At 38.7% G+C, this 22,364-nt stretch overlaps 1 protein-coding gene across 3 annotated transcripts in view; it reads right to left on the bottom strand.

The window, feature by feature from the left end:
* KLHL20 (kelch-like family member 20) overlaps positions 1–22,364 on the bottom strand; it is a 67,187-nt gene that overhangs the window by 6,984 nt on the left and 37,839 nt on the right. For all 3 annotated transcript variants that reach the window (XM_011962336.1, XM_011962338.1, XM_011962335.1), the window contains 3 exons: positions 14,122–14,265; positions 5,738–5,871; positions 4,317–4,525 (listed from right to left, as the gene is read on the bottom strand). In XM_011962336.1, the coding sequence (XP_011817726.1) occupies positions 4,317–4,525; positions 5,738–5,871; positions 14,122–14,265 (487 nt within the window). The remainder of the gene's footprint in view (positions 1–4,316; positions 4,526–5,737; positions 5,872–14,121; positions 14,266–22,364) is intronic.

Here is a 22,364-nt window from a genome sequence, read left to right as displayed (position 1 = left end):
ACACCTTCCAGTGGTGTTCCTTGATTTATGCCAACCAGAATTCACTCTCTTTTATCCTCAGATTGTGGAGTGCTTAGCTACTGCTTGCTTCTCCTTCCTGTTATGGATGCCTCGATAAACTCCTGACATGATCAGTGGTTAATTTCGCTCTGAGCAAACATCCCAAGATGTTTCATCCCAAGATGGATGAATTCTATACTTCACCCAGAAGTCTCTTGTAGTCACAGGCCATCCATGGTCTAGAACATGTCATAGGGGAGTCTGATCTGGTCTATACTATACATAGAATAGACTCAAACTAGTTTGTGGAGACTGGGGGTGGGGCCAGATGTATTTTTGCCTAAACATTTGTATTAGTATGCCAACTACTTAGACTATTAGCTAGAAACATTAGGTTGCAATATATAGATCTAATATTAATTTAGATAAGGTAGTAGATAATTTGGGGAGATTGTTTCAGAAAAGCAATGGATACAGGATAAATCATAAAAGCCAGGCACAGTGGCTTATGCCTGTAATCCCAGCACTTTGGGAGGCTGAGGGGGTTGGATCACCTGAGGTCAGGAGTTCGAGACCAGCCTGGCTAACATGGTGAAACCTCATCTCTACTAAAAATACAAAAGTTAGCTGGACATGGTGGCATGTGCCTGTAGTCCCAGCTACTCGGGAGGCTGAGGCAGGAGAACTGCTTGAACCTGGGAGGTGGAAGTTGCAGTAAGCTGAGATTGTGCCACTGCACTCCAGCCTGGGCGACAGAGTGAGACTCCTTCTCAAAAAAAAAAAAAGAGAAATCCTAAAAAATTATTCTCTAATTAAAGATATGACTGGACATAAAATTTTTAAACTACATGAGATAAAAATAATCAAAAGAAATTCATTATTTTCTAGTGTCAAATTAGCAGGGCTTGATTTACCTAAAAGCATCCTGAATGACCAGTGGGTCAATGAAGAAATGAAGAAATTAAAAATTTCTTGAAACAAATGAAAATGGAAAAACAACATACCAAAACCTATAAAGTGGTTTTAGACATAAAGTGAAAGTAAAAGGAAAGTTTATAGCAATAAGAGCCTACGTCAAAAAAGTACAAAAACTTCAAATAACCTAACAATGTATCTTAAAGAACTAGAAAAGAACCAAATCCAAAATGAGTAGAAGAAACAATAAAGATCAGAGCAGAAATTAATGAAATTCAAGTGAAAAAAACACAAAAGATCAATGAAATGAAAAGTTGACTTTTGAAAGGATAAACAAAATCAACAAACCTTTAGACAAACTAAGAAAAAAGAGAGAAGGCCCAAATAAATACAATCAGAGAAGAAAAAGGAGACATTACAACTGATACCACAGAAATTCAAAGGATAATTAGAGGCTATTATGAACAAATATATGCCAATAAATTGGAAAATCTAGAAGAAACAGATAAATTCCTAGACACATACAACCTACCAAGATTGACCCATGAAGAAATCCAAAACTTGAACAGACCAATAATAAGTAATGAGGCTGAGTGTGGTGGCTCATGCCTGTAATCTCAGCACTTTGGGAGGCTGAGGTGAATAGATCGCTTGAGCCAAGGAGTTTGAGACCAGCCTGGGCAACATGGCGAAACCCCAACTCTACCAAAAAACAAAAAAACAAAAAAACAAAAAACAAAAAGTAGCTGGGGGTGGTGGTGTGCACCTGTAGTCCCAGCTAATGGGGAGACTGAGGTGGAAGGATGGTTTGAGCCTGGGAGGTGGAGGATGCAGTGAGCCAACACTGTATCATTGCACTCCAACCTTGGCGACAGACCCAGACCCTATCTCAAAACAAAACAAAAAAGTAACGAGATCAAAGCTGTAATAAAAAAATCTCCCAGCAGAATTGAACAATGATATCACTTAGACACAGGGCGGGGGACATCACATACCAGGGCCTGTAGAGGAGTGGGGTGCTGGGGGAGTGATAGCATTAAGAAAAATACCTAATGTAAATGACGAGTTGATGGGTGCAGCAAACCAACATGGCACATGTAGACCTATGTATCAAACCTGCACATTGTACACATGTACCCTAGAACTTAAAGTATAATGAAAGAAAAGAAAAAAAAATAATCTCCCAACAAAGAAAAGCCCAGGACCCAATGGCCTCACTGCTGAATCTTATCAAATATTTAAAGAAGAACTAATACCAATCCTATCAAACTACTCCAAACATAGAGGAAGAGGGAACACTTCCAAACTCACTTTAGGAGGCCAGTATTACCCTGATACTCAAACCAGACAAAGACACATCAAAAAAAGAAAACTACAGTCCAATATCCTCCATGAACAATGATGCAAAAATCTTCAACAAAATCCCAGCAAACTGAATTCAATGATACATTAGAAAGATCATTCATCATGACCAGGTAGAAATTATCCCAGGGATGCAAGAATGGTTCAACATATGCAAATCAATCAGTGTGGTACATCATATCAACAGAATGAAGGACAAAAACCAAATAATCATTTCAATTGATGCTGAAAAAGCATTTGATAAAAGTAAGCATCCCTTCATGATAAAAACCTTTAAAAAACTGGGTATAGAGGGAACATACCTCAACACAATAAAAACCATATATGACGACAGACCCACAGTAGCATCATTTAGAATGGAGAAAAATGGAAAGCCTTTCCTCTAAGATCTGGAACAAGACAGGCATGCGCACTTTCACCAGTTATTCAGTATAGTACTGGAAGTCCTAGCTAGAGCAACAGGACAAAAGAAAGAAATAAAGGGCATTCAAATTGGAAAGGAAGAAGTCAAGTTATTCTTCTTTGCAGACAATATGATCTTATATTTGGAAAAACCTAAAGACTCCACCAAAAAACTATTATAACTGATAAATTCAGCAAAGCTGCAGGATACAAAATCAAGATACAAAAATCAATAGCATTTCTATATGCCAACAGCAAACAATCTGAAAAAGAAATCAAGAAAGTAATCCTATTTACAATAACTATAAATAAAATAAAATACCTAGGAATAAACTGAACCAAAGAAGTGAAAAATATGATGAAAACTAGAAAACACTGATGCAAGAAATTGAAGAGGACACACAAAAATGAAAAGACATTCCATGTTCATGGATTGGAAGAATCAATATTGTTAAAATGTCCATACTATCCAAAACAATCTACAGATTCAATGCAATTCCTACCAAAATACCAATGACAGTCTTCACAGAAATAGAAAAAAAAAATCCTAAAATTTATATGCAACCACAAAGACCCAGAATAGCCAAAGCTATCTTGAGCAACAAGACCAAAACTGGAGGAATCACATTATCTGACTTCAAATTATACTAAAGAGCTACAGTAACCAAAACAGTATGAGACTAGCATAAAAACAGACACACAGACCAATGGAAAAGAATGGAGAACCCAGAAATAAACCTATACATTTACAGCAAACTGTTTTTTGACAAAGGTGCCAGGAACGTACATTGGGGAAAGGACAATCTCTTCAATTAATGGTGCTGGGAAAACTGGGTATCTATATGCAGAATCAAACTAGACTCCATTTTTTGCCATATACAAAAATCAAAATAAAATGAAGTAAAACCTTAAATCTAAGGCCTCAAACAATGACACTGCTAAAAGAAAACACTGGGGAAACTTTCCAGGACATTGGTCTGGGCAAAGATTTTTTTCAGTAATACTCCACAAGCACAGGCAACCAAAGAAAAAATAGACAAATGGGATCACATTAAGTCAAAAAGCTTCCACACAGCAAAGGAAACAACCAACAAAATGAAGAGACAACCCACTGAATGGGAGAAAACTACCCATCTGACAAGGGATTAATAACTAGAATATATAAGGGCTCAAACAACTCAATAGAAAAAAATCAAATAATCCAATTAAAAAGTGGGCAAAAGATCTGAATAGACCTTTCTCCAAAGAAGGCATAAAAATAGCAGACAGGTATATGAAAAGGTGCTCAACATCTGATCACTAGAGAAATGGAAATGAAAATTACAATGAGATGTCATCTCACCCCAGTTAAAATGGTTTTTATCCAAAAGTCAGGCCATAATGATTGCTGATAAAGACGCAGAGAACAGGGAACCCTCCTACACTGCTGGTGGAAATGTAAATTAGTACAACAGTTTGGAGGTTCCTCAAAAAACTAAGAATAGAAATATCATATGATCCAGCAATCTAATTGCTAGGTATATACCCCAAAGAAAGGAAATCAGTATATTGAAGAGATATCTGCACTTCCATGTTTATTGCAGCACTATGAATAGCCAAGATTTGGAAGCAACCTAAGTGTCCATAACTCTACTTACTCCACTACGGCGTGATGTCATGGCCACCACCGGAGACCACTGGTTGGTTCTGGGGTTGTATCTCTCAGCACTGCTCAGCTCTGTTGTGTCATCTCTACCTCCTACAGCATAGATCATGTCCTGATACACTGCACAGCCTAGGTGTTTCCTCCGGGTCCCCATAGGGGCTATAGTGTGCCATCTGTTTTCCTGAGGATTGTAACGTTCCACTGTAGGGAAAAGAAAAACCAGTAAGTGAGCATTCAACCATTTCATCTCCAGTTTTCTTTATAGCCACTGATACTTTGTGATAACATATTTTCAACACATGATCTGATTTTTGCTTCTGAGAAGGATTTGTATACCTCTGGACAATACCACATATACTCTCATCAGGGGCTGGTTTCTTCTAGGTATGGTACAGTGGAAAGGGCATGTGTTGGGATCCAGATACTCTGGTTCTAGTTTTATCTAAATGACTAATTAGCTACATGACTCTCAGCCTCACTCTCCTTATCATTCAATGGGGAGCCTGACTACATGATCAATAAGCACCATTCAGTACTAATAATTTATCATCATAATCAGACAACTTCTGTACTCCTGTATTCTTTCCCTATAGCATAGTGCATTTTAAGCTTCTGAAGAGAAGACATGTGATAATGAATCTGGTGTGACTGTCATATTGGCAATATCCTTAGGCAAAAATACCCATAATATCTAAATAGAAAGGAATAACAAACCAGGCCAGGTGCAGTGGCTCACGCTTATAATTCCAGCACTTTAGGAGGCTGAGGTGGGTGGATCACTTGAGCTCAGGAGTTTGAGACCAGCCTGGGCAACACGGCGAAACTCCATCTCTACTAAAAACACAAAAATCAGCCAGGCCTGGTGGCACACACCTATAATCCCAGCTACTCAGGAGGCTGAAGTGGGAGGACTGCTTGAGCCCCGGAGGTAGAGGTTGGAGTGAGCCAAGATCATGCCACTGGACTCCAGCCTGGGTGACAGAGCGAGACCCTATCATAAAAACAAAAACAAAAACAAAAACAGAACCCAAACAAACGAATTTGTAGTTCTAAGCTTTTATTTATTCTTAGATTATAATATAGAGTACGTTGTGGGTTTTTTTGAGAAGTTGTGATGGAGGAAAAGGAACTACTTATATAAGAAAGTATATAAGAAAGTAGTTTTTAAAATTCATTATACATTTCCAGCAGCTTGTAAAGCAGGGGAAGAAACAAGTATTTGGGGAATGTACTCAGAATATGACTACAGTAGGAGCTGAGGAAGAGCTGAGTGCTGCACTCTGCTGGAGGGAAAATCAAGCATTTTCCTAATAAATTATAGGATAACCTGGAGTTTCTACACTTTTTGTAGGAGGACTCTCCAGGAAAACGTTCTGCTTTTGGGTAACATGATTGCCTTTGGGAGGGACTAACCTGTGTTGAGTGGAGATGTCCCGTCAGAGCCACCTACAGCATATAAGAACCCTCCTAACACAGCCACAGCCACACCTAGTCTTCTGGTACTCATAGAAGCTACCCGAGTCCACTTGTTCTCCTTCGGATCATACCTGTAGTGAGGGAAACCAGACTGTATGCTTGTTCTTATTAAGTGAAGCCTTTTTCATAAGCTCTGAAATCACACTAAAGATATACTGAGTACACAGACTTGCTATAGTCAAATGCGCAATGAAAATCTAACATTTTACTTAGTCATTAGAAAAACATCTTAGAATTTATATCTGTGCCAGCTATTAAGCTATTTTCTACACTCAGACTTGGAAAATGTCCCAAGGAAAGAAGAAAACAACCTATGACCTCAGCTCACATAACACAGGCTCTTTTTTTTTTTTTGAGACGGAGTCTTGCTCTGTCGCCCAGGCTGGAGTGCAGTGGCACAATCTCAGTTCACTGCAAACTCCACCTCCCGGGTTCACGCCATTCTCCTGCCTCAGCCTCCTGAGCAGTGGGAACTACAGGTGCCTGCCACCTCGCCTGGCTAATTTTTTGTATTTTTAGTAGAGACGGGGTTTCACCGTGTTAGCTAGAATGCTCTCGATCTCCTGACCTCGTGATCCGCCCGCCTGGGCCTCCCAAAGTGTTGGGATTACAGGCATGAGCCACCGTGCTCGGCCGGCAATACAGGCTCTTTCTTCAATGGAATTTTAGTTCATCTGGTCATTACTTTGAAATGCCTCTGATGTATTTTAAAATGATTTTTGTAATTTGTCTTTTTTGCCTAGTTGTTGTAGTGGGGGTGATGGCTGTTACTCTCTACTATATCCTATTTGGAAGTAGAAGTCTTTTGCATAGTTCTTTGAAACAACCTTTTTATTATAAAATAAAACTCAAATACAGAGAGCCACACAAAACAAATGTATAGTTTAAGAGTTATTATCAGGAAAGCCCCCTTGTAAACACCACCCAAGCCAAGAAAAAGAACTTTGCATGCCACTCCAGAGTGCAATGTGTCCTTTTCCAGTCTCTATCTTCTCCTCTCCACAAATAACCATTATCCTGACTTTTAACAGTTATCACTTCCTTGTGTTTATCGTTTTATCACTCAAGTGTCATCTCTAGACACTTCAGTCTTACTTAACATTACATTTAGAAAAATTTTCATTAATATTTATTTAAAAATAGGGGTCTTGCTGTGTTGACCAGGCTCAAACTCCTGGCCTCAAGCAATCTTCTCATCTCAGCCCCCCAAAGCACTGGTATTACAGGTGAGTCACTGTGCCTGGCTGAGACTTAAATAAATAAATAAATAAAAATAAAATTAAAAAAAGGCTGAGTGTGGTGGCTCATACCTGTAATCCCAGCACTTTGGAAGGCTAAGGCTGGAAGACTGCTTGAGGCCACGAGTTTGAGTTCAAGACCTGCCTGGTCAACACTGAGAGACCTTATCTCTATAAAAAAATTGGAAAAAAAAATTAGCCAGTCATGGTGGTGTTCACTTGCAGTCCCAGTTGCTTAGGAGGCTGAGGCAGGGATTGCTTGAGACAGTTGTGAGCTATTATTGCACCACTGCACTCCAGTCTGGGTGACAGAGTGAGACACTGTCTCTAAAAAAATTAAAGAGTCTCTTATTATCTACAGGTTTTCCCTCCATTCCTTTTCCTCCCTGAAATTCATCTGTTTTAGAACCTAGAGTGTATGACAATTTTCCCCATAATATGGATTTGGTTGACTGTACATTCATAGTGCAGTTCAATCTGTTGCTCTGTCCTTTTTATGTTGGGCAAACTGGTAGTTGGATCTAGAACTTTGATCAGACTATGTTTGGTTCCTTTAACAAGACTACAGAAGGTGGTATGTTAGCAGCTGTTTATCAATGTCTAGATACACTAATTTACTGAGTGTTTCAAAATGATAATATTCTATCACTTATTTTATTTTATTGGGATAATTTTATAAAGAAACAATCCTTTTATCTACTATTTGGTTACTCAATTGATATAATAGTACAGTTCATATAAGAAAGGCAGGATATATGCTCTCTTCTTCCACTTTATTTACATGTTTTGAGATAATAAATTTGTTCCCTATGATCTTCCAAAGGCAATAATTAGTCTTAAAAAATTTAACATTAAGAACTCAGATTTAAGTGTATTTATTGGATTTCAATCTATTGCAATTATCCCTTTTAAAGCTGAAATTATCTTATCTTTGGTCAGTGGGAACATCTTCAAGTTGGCTGAGTCTTTTTGACTCTTAGCAGTCTCTGACAGCTTGCTTGCTATTTGGTATGACAAGAGGGTACAGACTCATCTGCACATTTCCTGTTCTAAACCTAGAATCAGACATTTTTCCAAAGCTCTGGTTTAAGTGGGAAATAAAATTTCAAGATACAATCTGGAAGCAGAGATGTTCACTGACACTTTATTTCTAGGCTTTCTCAGTTGATAAGCTAGAATATATAGAAATTTTTTCAAAAGAAGAATTTAGTTCAAATTCATACTCAGGACTACAAGATACTTTATTTAACTTCTATTTTACAACCTTTTCTTCTTCTACCTCCACACTCTGGTTTTCAAGGACAAAGGAGAGAACAGAATTAGAATAATCCACGCTCATTTCCTTTATTCTACATTTATACACATAGCAGAATAGCAATATTATCACTAATATCCCTTAGAACAATTAAAATTCCTTTTTGCATACCTCTTCTTTGTACTACATTTACAAGGATTGAGTACATAGCTAGAGCATGCTACACTCTCTCCCTTTTATGTTTTTACTTTTTATTTTTTTTGAGACGGAGTCTGGCTCTGTCGCCCAGGCTGGAGTGCAGTGGCCGGATCTCAGCTCACTGCAAGCTCTGCCTCCCAGGTTCACGCCATTCTCCTGCCTCAGCCTCCCAAGTAGCTGGGACTACAGGCGCCCACCACCTCGCCCGGCTAGTTTTTTGTATTTTTTAGTAGAGACGGGGTTTCACCATGTTAGCCAGGATGGTCTTGATCTTCTGACCTCGTGATCCGCCCGTCTCGGCCTCCCAAAGTGCTGGGATTACAGGTGTGAACCATGTGGTCCAGCCCTTCTGTCAATGTCTTTCTAGTAATTTTGTCTGAAGTTTGTTCTCCTACAGGGCTCAAGAGAACAAGATTCCCTAATCTCTTACATGTTGATAACAGTTGTCTGTGCCCTTTGTACTTCAAAGTCGGTTTCTCAAGGTATAAAATCCTTGGCTCACATTTTTCTTGAATATCTAAAACATGCCATTCTATTTTCTTCTGGCATGAAGTACTACTTTTAAAAAGCCAGATGATAATCTAAGTTTCTTTTCCTTATAAGTAACATGTACTTTTTTGTAGATACCTAAATAATTTTTTCTTTAAGGTGCAGTCATGTTATTGCATATGTCTTGGTGTTCTGGGTCAATAGTTGAAGGATATAATGTATTCTTTCAAAAAAGTTTCAATTTTTTTTAATTACAGGAAAGTAATTTTGAATTACAGTTCTTAATATTCGTTCTGCTTCGTCGCTTTGGTTTTCTTCTTTAAGGACTGCTATGACCTGTATAATAGATTTTTACCTATTTTCAATATTTGTTGCTATCTCTCAAATGCTCTCTTGATTTTTTTCTATTTATTTATTTATTTTTTGAGAGAGAGTTCTGCTCTTGATGACCAGGGTGGAGCTCAATGGCGTGATCTCGGCTCACTGCAACCTCCACCTCCTGGGTTCAAGCCTCCCAAGCAGCTGGGATTACAGGTGCCTGCCACCACATCCGGCTAATTCTGTATTTTTCGTAGAGATGGGGTTTCACCATGTTAGTCAGGCTGGTCTTGAACTCCTGACCTCAGGTGCTCCACCCCCCTTCAGCCTCCCAAAGTGCTGGAATTACAGGCATGAGCCACTGTGCCCGCCCTTGATTTCTTTTTGACCTTAAAATATTTCCTCTTTTTGACTTCTATTTGTCTTACGGCATTATCTGTTTTGCTTATTCTCCTTTAATCTTCATTCTGAAATGATTTTTCCTTTCATTTCTAATACTTTTCTGAGTTCTGTCACTTCACTTCTGAATTTTTCTACTTCTGATTTATGTAGTTTCATATCTTGTATCATTTCCTTAATGTCTTTTATCACATTTTGAAACAGTTAAGGTTTTGATGTGTAGGTGTGTCTTTCTAGTGTGCTTTTATTGTCTGTAGAGATGTTATTCTGCTGCTTATTCTCTCTTCTTATATTAGCTTTGTATGGAATCTAATCTCAATACTTTGCTATTTCATTTTTACATGAAGTGAGTTTTCCTGAACTTTTAGAAATAAGGGTGAGTGGTTTGGTTTGTAATAGTTTTTCTAACTTTGTGGAGCTCCTTCTTTTTTTAAGGTAGTATTAAAAAATATAGTGCCTTGCCTTCAGAGATTATTACTTAAATTTTTTTATTTTTAATTTTTGTGTATATATTTATGGGGTATATGAGATGTTTTGATACATGTATGCAATGTGAAATAATCACATCATAAAGAATGGGGTATCCTTAAATTTTTTTTTTTTTTCCGAGACAGGGTCTCACTCTATTACCCTGGCTGGGGTGCAGTGGAGCGATCATGGCTCACTGTAGCCTTGACCTCCCAGCAATCCTCTCACCTCAGCCTCCTGAGTAACTGGGACCACAGGCATGTGCCACTACACCTGGCTAATTTTTTTATTTTTTTGAGAGACAAGGTCTCACTGTGTTGCGCATGCTAGTTTTGAAATCCTGGACTCAAGCAACCCTCCCACCTAGGCCTCCCAAAGTGTTGGGATTATGGGTGTGAGCCACAGCGCCTAGCCCAGTGATTTACTATTCACTGCCTTCCTTTTGTCTTGGCTTTCTCTTTTCAAGGAAAACAAAGGCATCTGTTGCCCTCGTCCTGCTTAATTTTGATTCTACTCCCAGAAGTTTCTCCTCAGTGTAGAGTCCTGACCTGGAAGGTTATCCTGGCTGGTCGGTTTTGAGAGTTCCCAGGGACTAGATGGCTCTAACCCAGCTGGTTCCCAACCAGGTGTTATTTTTTTCCCCTTCATCCCCCTTTCTCATCCTCTAGGTAACATCTGGCAATGTTCGGAGACATTTTTGGTTATCACAACCAGGCATGTGCTTCTGATACTTAGTTGGTAGAGGCTATGGATGCTGTTAAACATCCTACAATGCACAGGACAGTCCCCCACAACAAAGAATTGTCTGACCCAAAACGCCAGCAGTGCTGAGGCTGAGAAACCTTCTTCTAAATCCTTCAGGTCTTATTGAGGTCTTGCACTTACACTCTCTGGCAGTGGACAAAACTGGTCCTAGTTTCAGTTGCTGATAAATTTTCCCCTTGTGATTTCTTGTGACTATGTATTAGCTAGTTTGAGGTTCTTTTGTTCTTAGATCTGTCAGACATCCAATTGCTTCTTTCTGATTTCTCCTGAAGATACTAATACCATGCAGGTCTTGTGGCTAATGGTAGTTTGTCTTTGCCCATTTGTGTTTTGGAGTTTGTGAGGATATCCTTTCCTTTAGTTTTGTCTTTAATTTTGTTCACAGGTTCTGATTTTTAAATTGTGGTAAAATACACATAATATAACATAAAATTTACCATCTTAACCATGTTTTAACTGTTTAGTACAGTTAAGTATATTCACATTGTTGTGTAACTCCAATCTCCAGAACTAGTACATAGGTTTTTAGCTTTGCTATCTATTACTCTATCTGTTTTTACATGGGTATTTGGAGATATTAAAAAACTATGCCATCACTGCTGCTAACCTCCTGTACTGAGTTTTGAAAGTGAAAAAATCTTGACAGAGAGATAAAAGGGAATTGGCATAGCTTTCAAGAGTTATCTTCTATTTTATCTGTACTGACAACAGTTAAACTTTTCAACATATACATGGTAAACTAGTAAATGCTACCTCAAAAATTTTAGAGTCATGACTCATTTCTTTTTAAGAATTAAGGATGAAATATATGTTCTTATCAGTAATCATAGCACATGAGACTCTAAAATCTAATGACGAAAAGCTGACAGAAGAAATTAAGAACAAAATCTGTTCCACCAAAATTAACTATTTGTACACTAGTATAAAGTGACTATGGCAGCCCACCTAGATTTCCCTAAGCATACTTCAATGATTAATGAGAGTCTATATACAAAATACTTTAAGCTTTTTATTAGATGTCCTATACAAAGTATTATTACTTAATCATTTCTCTGAGGGAAGTCTGAGTAGAGTCCTGCATTAAGTACACTCCAGGTAGATTTGGGAAAAAAATCAGAACAGATTTCACAAGTGGTATGCTTGATATATATAGAATGTAATCTGAAATACATTTCTAACATTTCAGTGTTAGGTACAATCAACGTGGCAGTTGAAAAACTCAGGTTATGTGCCCCAAAGCATAGGCAACAAAAGCAAAAAAAGTAAGATTATGTCAAACTAAAAGGCTTCTGCATGGCAAAGGAAACAATCAACAGAGTGAAGAGACAATCTACAGAGTGGGAGAACATATTTGCAAACCATACATCTCATAAAAGGTTAATACTGAAAATATATAAGGGACTTAAACAACTCAACAGCAAGAAAACAAACAATCTGATTTAAAAATGGACAAAGGACCTGAACAGATGTTTTTCAAAGGAACACATACAAATGGCTAAGTATATGAGAAAATGCTCAATATCACTGATCATCAGGGAAATGCAAATTAAAATCACAAAGAAATATCATGTCACACCTGTTAGAATGGCTACTATATAAAAAAAGAAAGATAACAAATATTGGCAAGAATATGGAGAAAAGGAAACCCTTGCACTCTATTGATGAGAATGTAAACTAGTATAGCCATTACAGAAAACAGTATAGAGGTTCCTCGAAAAATTAAAAATACAACTATCATATGATCCAGTAATCCCACTACTAAGTATATATTCAATGGAAATAAGTATGTTGAAGATACCTGTACTTTCGTATTCATTGCAGCATTATTTACAATAGACAAGATACGAAGTTAAGCTAAATGTACCTCAACAGATGAATGGATACAGAAAATATGGCATATATGAATAGAATACTATTCAGTCTTAAAAAAGAAAGAAATCCTGGCATTTGTGATGGCCTGGATAAACCTGGAGGACAGGCCGGGCGCGGTGGCTCAAGCCTGTAATCCCAGCACTTTGGGAGGCCGAGACGGGTGGATCACGAAGTCAGGAGATCGAGACCATCCTGGCTAACACGGTGAAACCCCGTCTCTACTAAAAAATACAAAAAAAACTAGCCGGGCGAGGCGGCGGGCGCCTGTAGTCCCAGCTACTGGGGAGGCTGAGGCAGGAGAATGGCATAAACCCAGGAGGCGGAGCTTGCGGTGAGCTGAGATCCGGCCACTGCACTCCAGCCTGGGCGACAGAGCGAGACTCCGTCTCAAAAAAAAAAAAAAAAAAAAAAAAACTGGAGGACATTAAGTGAAACAAGCTAAACATAGACAAATATTGCATGATCTCACTTATATAAGGAATCTAAAAAAGTTGAACTCATGGAAGTAGAGAATAGAATGATAGAATGGTGGTTACCAGGGGCTGGCAAGGTGAGGGGCAGTGAGGAAATCTTGGTAAATGAATACAAAATTTCAGTTAGAGAGAAGGAATAAATTCAAGGACTCTAATGTACAACATAGTAACTATAGTTAATAACAATGTATTATACACTTGAGAGTAGATTTTAAGTGTTCTCACCACAAATAAATCATAAGTATGTGAGGTAATAAATATGTTAATTAGCTTGATTTAGCCATTCCACCAGCTATACATATTTCAAAACATCATGCTGTACACTATGAATATATACAATTTTTGTTAATTAAAAAAAAACTTTTTTTAGATCTTTCATTTTCCTAGACTTTAAGATCAACTAAAGACTTTTTCCTGAAAGCCTATGGGAAAGCCACTGAATAGTGGATCCTCCAATGTCCTAAATTCAGCTGCACTTGTTTCTTTTCTTTTTTTTTTCCTGGATACAGGGTCTCACTTTGTACCCAGGCTGGAGTGCAGTGGCATGATCTCAGCTCACTGCAGCCTCAACTTCCTGGGCTCAAGTGATCCTCTCGCCTCAGCCCCACAAGTAGCTGGGACTACAGGCATGCACCACCATGCCCGGCTAATTTTTTTTTTTTTTTATCTCACCATGTTGCCTAGGCTGATCTTGAACTCCTGAGCTCAAGCAATCCACCTGCCTTGGCGTTCCAAAGTGCTAGGATTACAGGTGTGAGCCACCATGCCCGGCCTGTACTTGTTTCTTTTAAAGAGCTCTATGTTCTTTAAAATAAAAATACAGAAAATGACTTAAAAAAAAATCACCTCTCAACAATGTTGAGGCAAGACACGCCATCCTGGCCACCCACAGCATAGAGAAAGCCTCCAAGTACTGCTACACCAACACTTGTCCTGCAGGTGCTTGTAGGGGCCACATCACTGCTCCACTGGTTTGTTTTGGGGTCATACCTGAAAAGAACATACCAAGAGGAGAGTTCGTATTACACAAAGGATGCTTGGCTATGTTTACATATTCTAAATCCATGGATTTATACGATATATATTCTTTCCCCTAAGTATGGGCTGATTAATAACAACTAAAACATTTGAAAATCTGGTTTGTGTTTTTATTTTTTGAAATTTATGTATGAATATATTTTCTTTTAAAAAAATCAGAATATTATTGATAAAGCTAAATCCCTCCTTGAGTTCCACCTGAATTCTGGTCTGTTCCCATTTTGATTTGGCGTATATCCTTCAAGACTTTTCAGTAAAATATATATAGGTATATATGTATCCACATATGTATTTCTTTCTATGCAAGCATGTTTTCTTCACATAAATAATACCACACAGTAGGCACTGCTTTTTCCCTCAACATTTTTTGAAATCTATTTATGCTAATATAGCTCCAGATTTTTCTTTTTAATTATTTTACTATTATATGTGTTATACATTATTTAATTATATTCCTACTGATATACCCCTTAGGCTGTTTCTGCTATTTTGCAATTAAAAACAATGTTCATCCTTGTACATTTCTCTTTGTGTGAATGGGTGATAGGTAGAATTACTGTAGCAAATAGTATGCTTAATTTTTTTTTTTTTTTTTGTGAGATGGAGTTTGGCTCTGTTGCACAGGCTGGGGTACAGTGGCGCAATCTTGGCTCACTGCACGCTCTGCCTCCTGGGTTCACGCCATTCTCCTGCCTCAGCCTCCTGAGTAGCTGGGACTACAGGCGCCTGCCACAACATCCGGCTCATTTTTTTGTATTTTTAGTAGAGATGGGGTTTCACCGTGTTAGCCAGGATTGTCTTGATCTCCTCACCTCGTGATCCACCCACCTTGGCCTCCCAAAGAGCTGGAATTACAAGTGTAAGCCACCGTGCCAAGTATGCTTAATTTTTAAAAATACTATCAAATTGCTCTTTTTGTAGTTATATCTTCTTTTTTCAATTTCATTGATTTGTTTTGTTTGTTGGGTTTTATTGCTTTTTTAGTAATGATTTAAAAGCATGATTCATTTATTTTGTATCTTTCTTATTTCCAAATGCATGTAAGTTATATTAATGTATCTAAGCTAAAATTCATGTAAATTTCCCTCTGGGTACCACCTTAGTTGCATTGTATCCATTTTGATATACATAGGCTAAATTGTTAAAGTATAATCATTTAGCTATTTCTACTCTTATTTCTTTAACCCATCGATTTTTTTTTAACTGTGATGTGTTCTTTTTTTTTCCCCTATAAGTTATTGGGGTATTGGGGTACACGTGGTATTTAGTTACATGAGTAAGTTCTTTAGTGGTGATTTATGAGATTTTAGTGCATGCATCAGTATACATGGCACCATATTTGTAATCTTTTATCCCTCAACCCCCTCCCACTCTTACTCCCAAGTCCCCAAAGTACATTGTATCATTTCTTATGCCTTTGAGTCCTCATAGCTTAGCTCCCACATATCAGTGAGAACATACGATGTTTGGTTTTCTATTCTGAGTTGCGTCGCTTAGAATAATAGTCTCTAATCTCATCCAGGTCACTGCAAATGCTGTTAATTCATTCCTTTTTATGGCTGCATAGTATTCCATCATCTATATACACCACAGTTTCTTTATCCACTCATTGATTGATGGGCATTTGGTTTGCTTCCATGATTTTGCAATTGTGAATTGGGCTGCTAGAAACGTGCGTGTACAAGTATCATTTTTGATTAATGACTTCTTTTCCTCTGGGTAGATACCCAGTAGTGGGATTACTGGATCAAATGGTAGTTCTACTTTTAGTTCTTTAAGGAATCTCTGCACTGTTTTCCATAGTGGCTGTACTAGTTTACATTGCCACCAGCACTGTAGAAGTGTTCCCTGTTCACAGCATCCACGCCAACATCTACTGGTGTTTGATTTTTTTATTATGGCCATCCTTGTAGGAGTAAGGTGGTATCACATTGTGGTTCTCATTTGCATTTCCCTGATCATTGTGATGTTGAGCATTTTTTCATGTTTGTTGGCAATATGTACATCTTCTTTTGAGAACTGTTTATTCATGTCCCAAGCCCACTTTTTGATAGGATTTTTTTTCTCACTGACTTGAGTTCGTTGTAGATTCCAGATATTAGTTGTTTTTCAGATGTATAGATTGCTAAGATTTTCTCACACTCTGTGGGTTGTCTGTTTACTCTGTTGACTGTTCCTTTTGCCATGCTCTTCAATTTAATTAGGTCCCAGCTATTTATCTTTTGTTTTTATTGCATTTGCTTTTGGGTTTCTGGTCATGAAATCCTTGCCTAAGCCAATATCAAGAAGGGTTTTTCCAATGTTATCTTCTAGAATTTTTACAGTTTCAGGTCTTAGGGTTTAAGTCCTTAATCCATCTTGAGTTGATTTTTGTATAATGTGAGAGATGAGGATCCAGTTTTGTTTCCTTATATGTGGCTAGCTAATTATCCCAGCACCATTTGTTGAAAAGAGTGTTCTTGCCCCTCTTTATGTTTTTCTTTTTTTTTTTTTTGAGATGGAGTCTCGCTCTGTCGCCCAGGCTGGAGTGCAGTGGTCAGATCTCAGCTCACTGCAAGCTCCGCCTCCCGGGTTTACGCCATTCTCCTGCCTCAGCCTCCCGAGTAGCTGGGACTACAGGCGCCCGCCACCTCACCCAGCTAGTTTTTTGGTTTTTTTTTTAGTAGAGACGGGGTTTCACCATGTTAGCCAGGATGGTCTCGATCTCCTGACCTCGTGATCCGCCCGTCTCGGCCTCCCAAAGTGCTGGGATTACAGGCTTGAGCCACTGCGCCCGGCCTTTTATATTTTTCTTTGCTTTGTTGAAGATCAGTTGGCTGTTAAGTATTTGGGTTTATTTCTGGGTTCTCTATTCTGTTCCATTGGTCTATGTGCCTATTTTTATACCAGTACCACACTGTTTTGGTATAGTATAGTTTGAAATTAGGTAGTGTGATGCCTCCAGATTTGTTCTTTTTGTTTAGTATTGCTTTGGCTATGCGGGCTCTTTTTTGGTTCCATATGATCTTTATAATAGTTTTTTTTTTTTTAATTCTGTGAAGAATGATGGTGGTATTCTGATGGTGATTGCACTGAATTTGTAGATTGCCTTGGCAATATTTTCACAATATTGATTCTACCCATCCATGAGCATGGGATGTGTTTCCATTTGTTTGTGGCATCTATGATTTCTTTCTGCACTGTTTTGTAGTTTTTCTTGTAGAAGTCTTTCAACTCCTTTGTTAGGTATATTCCTGAGTATTTTATTTATTTTTTTGCAGCTATTGTAAAAAAAAAGTTAAGTTCTTGATTTCATTCTCCGCTTGGTTGCTGTTGGTATATAGAAGAGCTACTGATTTTTGTACATTAATCTTATATCCGGAAACTTCGCTGAATTATTTTATCAGTTATAGGAGCTTTCTAGAGGAGTCCTTAGGATTTTCATGGTAAACGATCATATCATCAGCAAACAGTGACAATATGACTTCCTCTTTACTGATCTGGATGCCTTTTATTTCTTTCTCTTGTCTGACTGCTCTGGCCAGGACTTCCAGTACTATGTTGAAGAGGAGTGGTGAGAGTGGGCATCCTTGTCTTTTCCCCATGCTCACAGGAGATGCTTTCAACTTTTCCCCACTCAGTATGTTGTCTGTGGGTTTGTTACAGATGGCTTTTATTGCATTAAATTATGTCCCTTGTATGCCAATTTTGTTGAGAGTTTTAATCATAAAGGGATGCTGAGTTTTGTCAAATGATTTTTTTGCATCTATTGACATGATCATGTGATTTTTGTTTTTAATTCTGTTTATGTGGTGTATCACATTTATTGACTTGTGTGTGTTAAACCATCCCTGCATCCTTGGCATGAAACACACTTGATCATGGTGGATTATCTTTTTGATATGATGTTGGATTCGGTTAGCTAGTATTCTGTTAAGGATTTTAGCATCTATGCTCATCAAGGATATCAGTCTTTAGTTTTCTTTTTTGGTTATGTCCTTTCCTGGTTTTGGTATTAGGGTGATGCTAGCTTCACAGAATGAATTATGAATTATTAGGGAGGGTTCCTTCTTTCTCTATCTTGTGGAATAGTGTCAAAAGGATTGGTACCAATTCTTCTTTGAATGTCTGGTAGAATTCTGCTGTGAATCCATCTGGTCCTGGACTTTTTTTGTTGTAATTTTTAAATTACCACTTCAATCTTGCTGCTTATTATTGGTGTGTTCAGGGTATCTAATTCTTCCTGATTTAAGATAGGAGGGTTGCATTTTTCCAGGAATTTATTCATCTCTCCTAGGTTTTCTAGTTTATATGTGTAAACTTGTTTATAGTAGCCTTGAATGATCTTTGGTATTTCAGTCATGTCAGTTGTAATAGCTCCTGTTTCGTTTTCTAGTAAGGTTATTTAGATTTTCTCTTCTTTTCTTGGTTAATCTTGCCAATGGTCTATCAATTTTATTTATCTTTTCAAATAACTAGCTTTTTGCTTCATTTATCTTTTGTATTTTTTTTTGTTTGTTTGTTTCAATTTCATGTAGTTCTGCTCTGATCTCGGTTATTTCCTTTGAGTTTGGTTTGTTCTTGTTTCCCTAGTTCCTTGAGGTGTGACCTTAGAATGTCTTTGCTCTTTCAGACTTCTTGATGATGTAGGCATTTAGGGCTATGAACTTTCCTCTTAGCACCGCCTTTTTTGTGTATCCCAGAGGTTTTGATAGGTTGTGTCATTATTGTCATTAAGTTCGAAGAATTTTTAAATTTCCATCTTGATTTCATTTTGACCTAATGCTCATTCAGGAGTAGGTTATTTAATTTCCATGTATTTGCATGGTTTTGAAGGTTCCTTTTGGAGTTGACTTCCAGTTTTATTCCACTGTGGTCTGAGTGCTTGATATAATTTCAATTTTCTTAAGTTTATCGAGGCTCATTTTATGGCCTATCTTGGAGAAAGTTCCATGAGCTGTTGAATAGAATGTGTATCCTGTGGTTTTTGGATGAAATGCTCTGTATATATCTGTTAAATCCATTTTTTCCAAGGTATAGTTTAAATTCATTGTTTCTTTGTTGAATTTCTGTCTTGATGACCTGTGTAGTGCTGTCAGTGGAGTACTGAAGTCTCCCACTATTGTTGTGTTGCTGTCTATCTCATTTCTTGGGTCTATTAGTAATTGTTTTATAAGTTTAGGAGCTCGTTAGGTGCATATATGTTTAGGACTATGATATTTTCCTCTGGGACAAGGCCTTTTACCATTATATACTGTCCCTCTTTGTCTCTTTTAACCACTGTTGATTTAAAGTTTGTTTGGTCTGATATAAGAACAGCTACCCCTGCTCGCTTTTGGTGTCTATTTGAATGAAATGTCTTTTTCCACTGTTTTAAGTTTATGTGCGTTCTTATGTGTTAGGCGAGTCTCCTGAAGGCAGCAGATAGTTGGTTGGTGAGTTCTTATCCATTCTGCGGTTCTGTACCTTTTAAGTGGAGCATTTAGGTCATTTACATTCAATGTTAGGATTGAAATGTGAGGTACCGTTACTTTCATTGTGCTCTTTGTTGCCTGTGTACTTTGGTTTTGTTTTTTGGTTTTGCTTTTTAACTTGTATTTTTGCATTATAGGTTCTGTGTGATTTTTTTTTTTTTTTGAGACGGAGTCTCACTCTGTTGCCCGGGCTGGAGTGCAGTGGCTGGATCTCAGCTCACTGCAAGCTCCACCTCCCGGGTTTATGCCATTCTCCTGCCTCAGCCTCCCGAATAGCTGGGACTACAGGTGCCCGCCACCTCGCCCGGCTAGTTTTTTGTATTTTTTAGTAGAGACGGGGTTTCACCATGTTAGCCAGGATGGTCTCGATCTCCTGACCTTGTGATCCACCCGTCTCGGCCTCCCAAAGTGCTGGGATTACAGGCTTGAGCCACCGCGCCCGGCCGGTTCTGTGTGATTTATGCTTTAAAGAGGTTCTGTTTTGATGTGTTTCTAGGATTTGTTTCAAGATTTAGAGCTCCTTTTAGAAGTTCTTGTAGTGGTGATTTGGTAATGGCAAATTATCTCAGCATTTGTTTGTCTGAAAACGGCTTATCTTTCCTTTATATATAATGCTTAGTTTTACTGGATACAAAATTCTTGGCTGATAATTGTTTTGTTTGAGGAGGATGAAGATAAGTCCCCAATCCCTTCTAGCTTGCAGGGTTTCTGCTGAGAAATCTGCTGTTAATGATAGGTTTTCCTTTATAAGTTACCCAGTGTTTCTGTCTCACAGCTCTTGATTCTTTCCTTCATCTTGAGTTTGGATAACCTGGTGACAATGTGCCTAAGGAAAGATCTTTTTGTGATGAATTTCACAGGTGTCTTTGTGCTTCCTATATTTGGATGTTTAGGTCTCCCACAAGGCTGGGGAAATTTTCCTTGATTACTCCCCCGAGTATGTTTGCCAGGCTTTTAGAATTCTCTTCTTCCTTGGGTATACTGGTTATTCTTATTTTGGTTGTTTAACAAAATCCCAGACTTTTTGGAGGCTTGTTCATATTTTCTTACTCTTTTTTCTTTGTCTTTGTAGGATTGGGTTAATTCAAAGACGTTGTCTTTGAGCTCTGAATTTCTTTCTTCTACTTGTTCAATTCTATTACTGAGACTTTCCAGAGCATTTCGCATTTCTAAAAGTGTATCCAAAGTTTCCTGAATTTTTGTTTTCTCATTAAGCTATCTATTTCCTTGAGTGTTTCTCCCTTCACTTCTTGTATCATTTTTGGATTTCCTTGCATTGGGCTTCACCCTTCTCTGGTCCCTCCCTGATTAGCTTAATAACTGACCTCCTGAATTCTTTTTCAGGTAAATCAGGGAATCTTCTTGATTTGGATCCATTGCTGGTGAATTAGTATGATTTTTTGGGGGGTGTTGAAGAGCCTTGTTTTGTCATGTTACCAGGGTTGGTTTTCTGGTGCCTTCTCATTTGGGTAGGCTCTGTCAGAGGGAAGGTCTAGGGATGAAGGCTATTGTTCAGATTCTTTTGTTCCACAAAGTGTTCCCCTGATATAGTATTCTTCCCCTTTTCCTATGGATATGGCTTCCTGTGAGCCAAACTGCAGTGATTGTTGTCTCTCTTCTGGGTCTAGCCACCCAGTGAGTCTACTCAGCTCTGGGCTGGTAGTAGGGGATGTCTGCAGAGTCCTGTGATGTGAACCGTCTATGGGTCTCTCAGCTGTGGATACCAGTGCCTGTTCTGGTGGAGGGTGCAGTGGACTCTGTGAGGATCCTTAGTTTTGGTGGTTTAATGCTTTATTTTTGTGTTGGTTGGCCTCCTGCCAGGAGATGGTGCTTTCCAGAAAGCATCAGCTGTAGTAATATGGAGAGGAACTATGGTAGGTGGGGTCCTAGAACTCCCAAGATTATATGCCCTTTGTCTTCCACTACCAGGGTGGACAGAGAAGCACCATCAGGTGGGGGCCGGATTAGGCATGTCTGAGCTCAGACTCTTCTTGGGCAGGTCTTGCTGCGACTGCTGTTGGGGATGGGGGAAGAAATTCCCAGGTCACTTGAGTTGTGTAGCTAGGAAGATTATGACTGCCTCTACTGAGTCATGCAGGTTGTCAGGAAAGTGGGGGAAAGCTGGTAGTCACAGGCCTCACACAGCTCCCACACAAACTGAAGGGCCGGTCTCACTCCCACCGTACCTGCCTCACAACTCTGAGTCTGTTTCCAGCCCACGGGCAACAGGCTTGAAAACTTGCCTGAGGCTATCCGCCTCCCAGCTGCAAGAGAAAAGGGCTTTAGTTCTCTCCCTGCCAGTGAAGTCTGCACGCAGGATTTGCACCCTCCCTTGCATTCTGGTCAGGAGGCTTCTCCCCCTGTTCAAATTGTTACAAAGGTCAGCTAGAGAATTCCTTCTCCCTGGGGAGTTTTATCCCCTGCTCCTCTGGCTACCCTCCTGATGGATCCCAGTGGTGCCAGGCCTGCTTGGCCACCATTTGGACCCAGCGAACTCCCAGGGCCTTTCTGTTGCTTCCTCTACCCCTGTATTTCACTTGGCTCTCTAACTTGACTCAGCTCCAGGTAAAGTGGGAAATTTCTCCTGTGAACAGACCT

This window comes from Colobus angolensis, unplaced genomic scaffold (genome assembly GCF_000951035.1).
Source record: "Colobus angolensis palliatus isolate OR3802 unplaced genomic scaffold, Cang.pa_1.0 Scaffold59, whole genome shotgun sequence".
In the NCBI taxonomy this organism is placed as follows: Eukaryota; Metazoa; Chordata; class Mammalia; order Primates; family Cercopithecidae; genus Colobus; species Colobus angolensis.
Note: the sequence above shows the minus strand (reverse complement) of the source record. Positions and strands in the feature narration are given on the sequence as shown.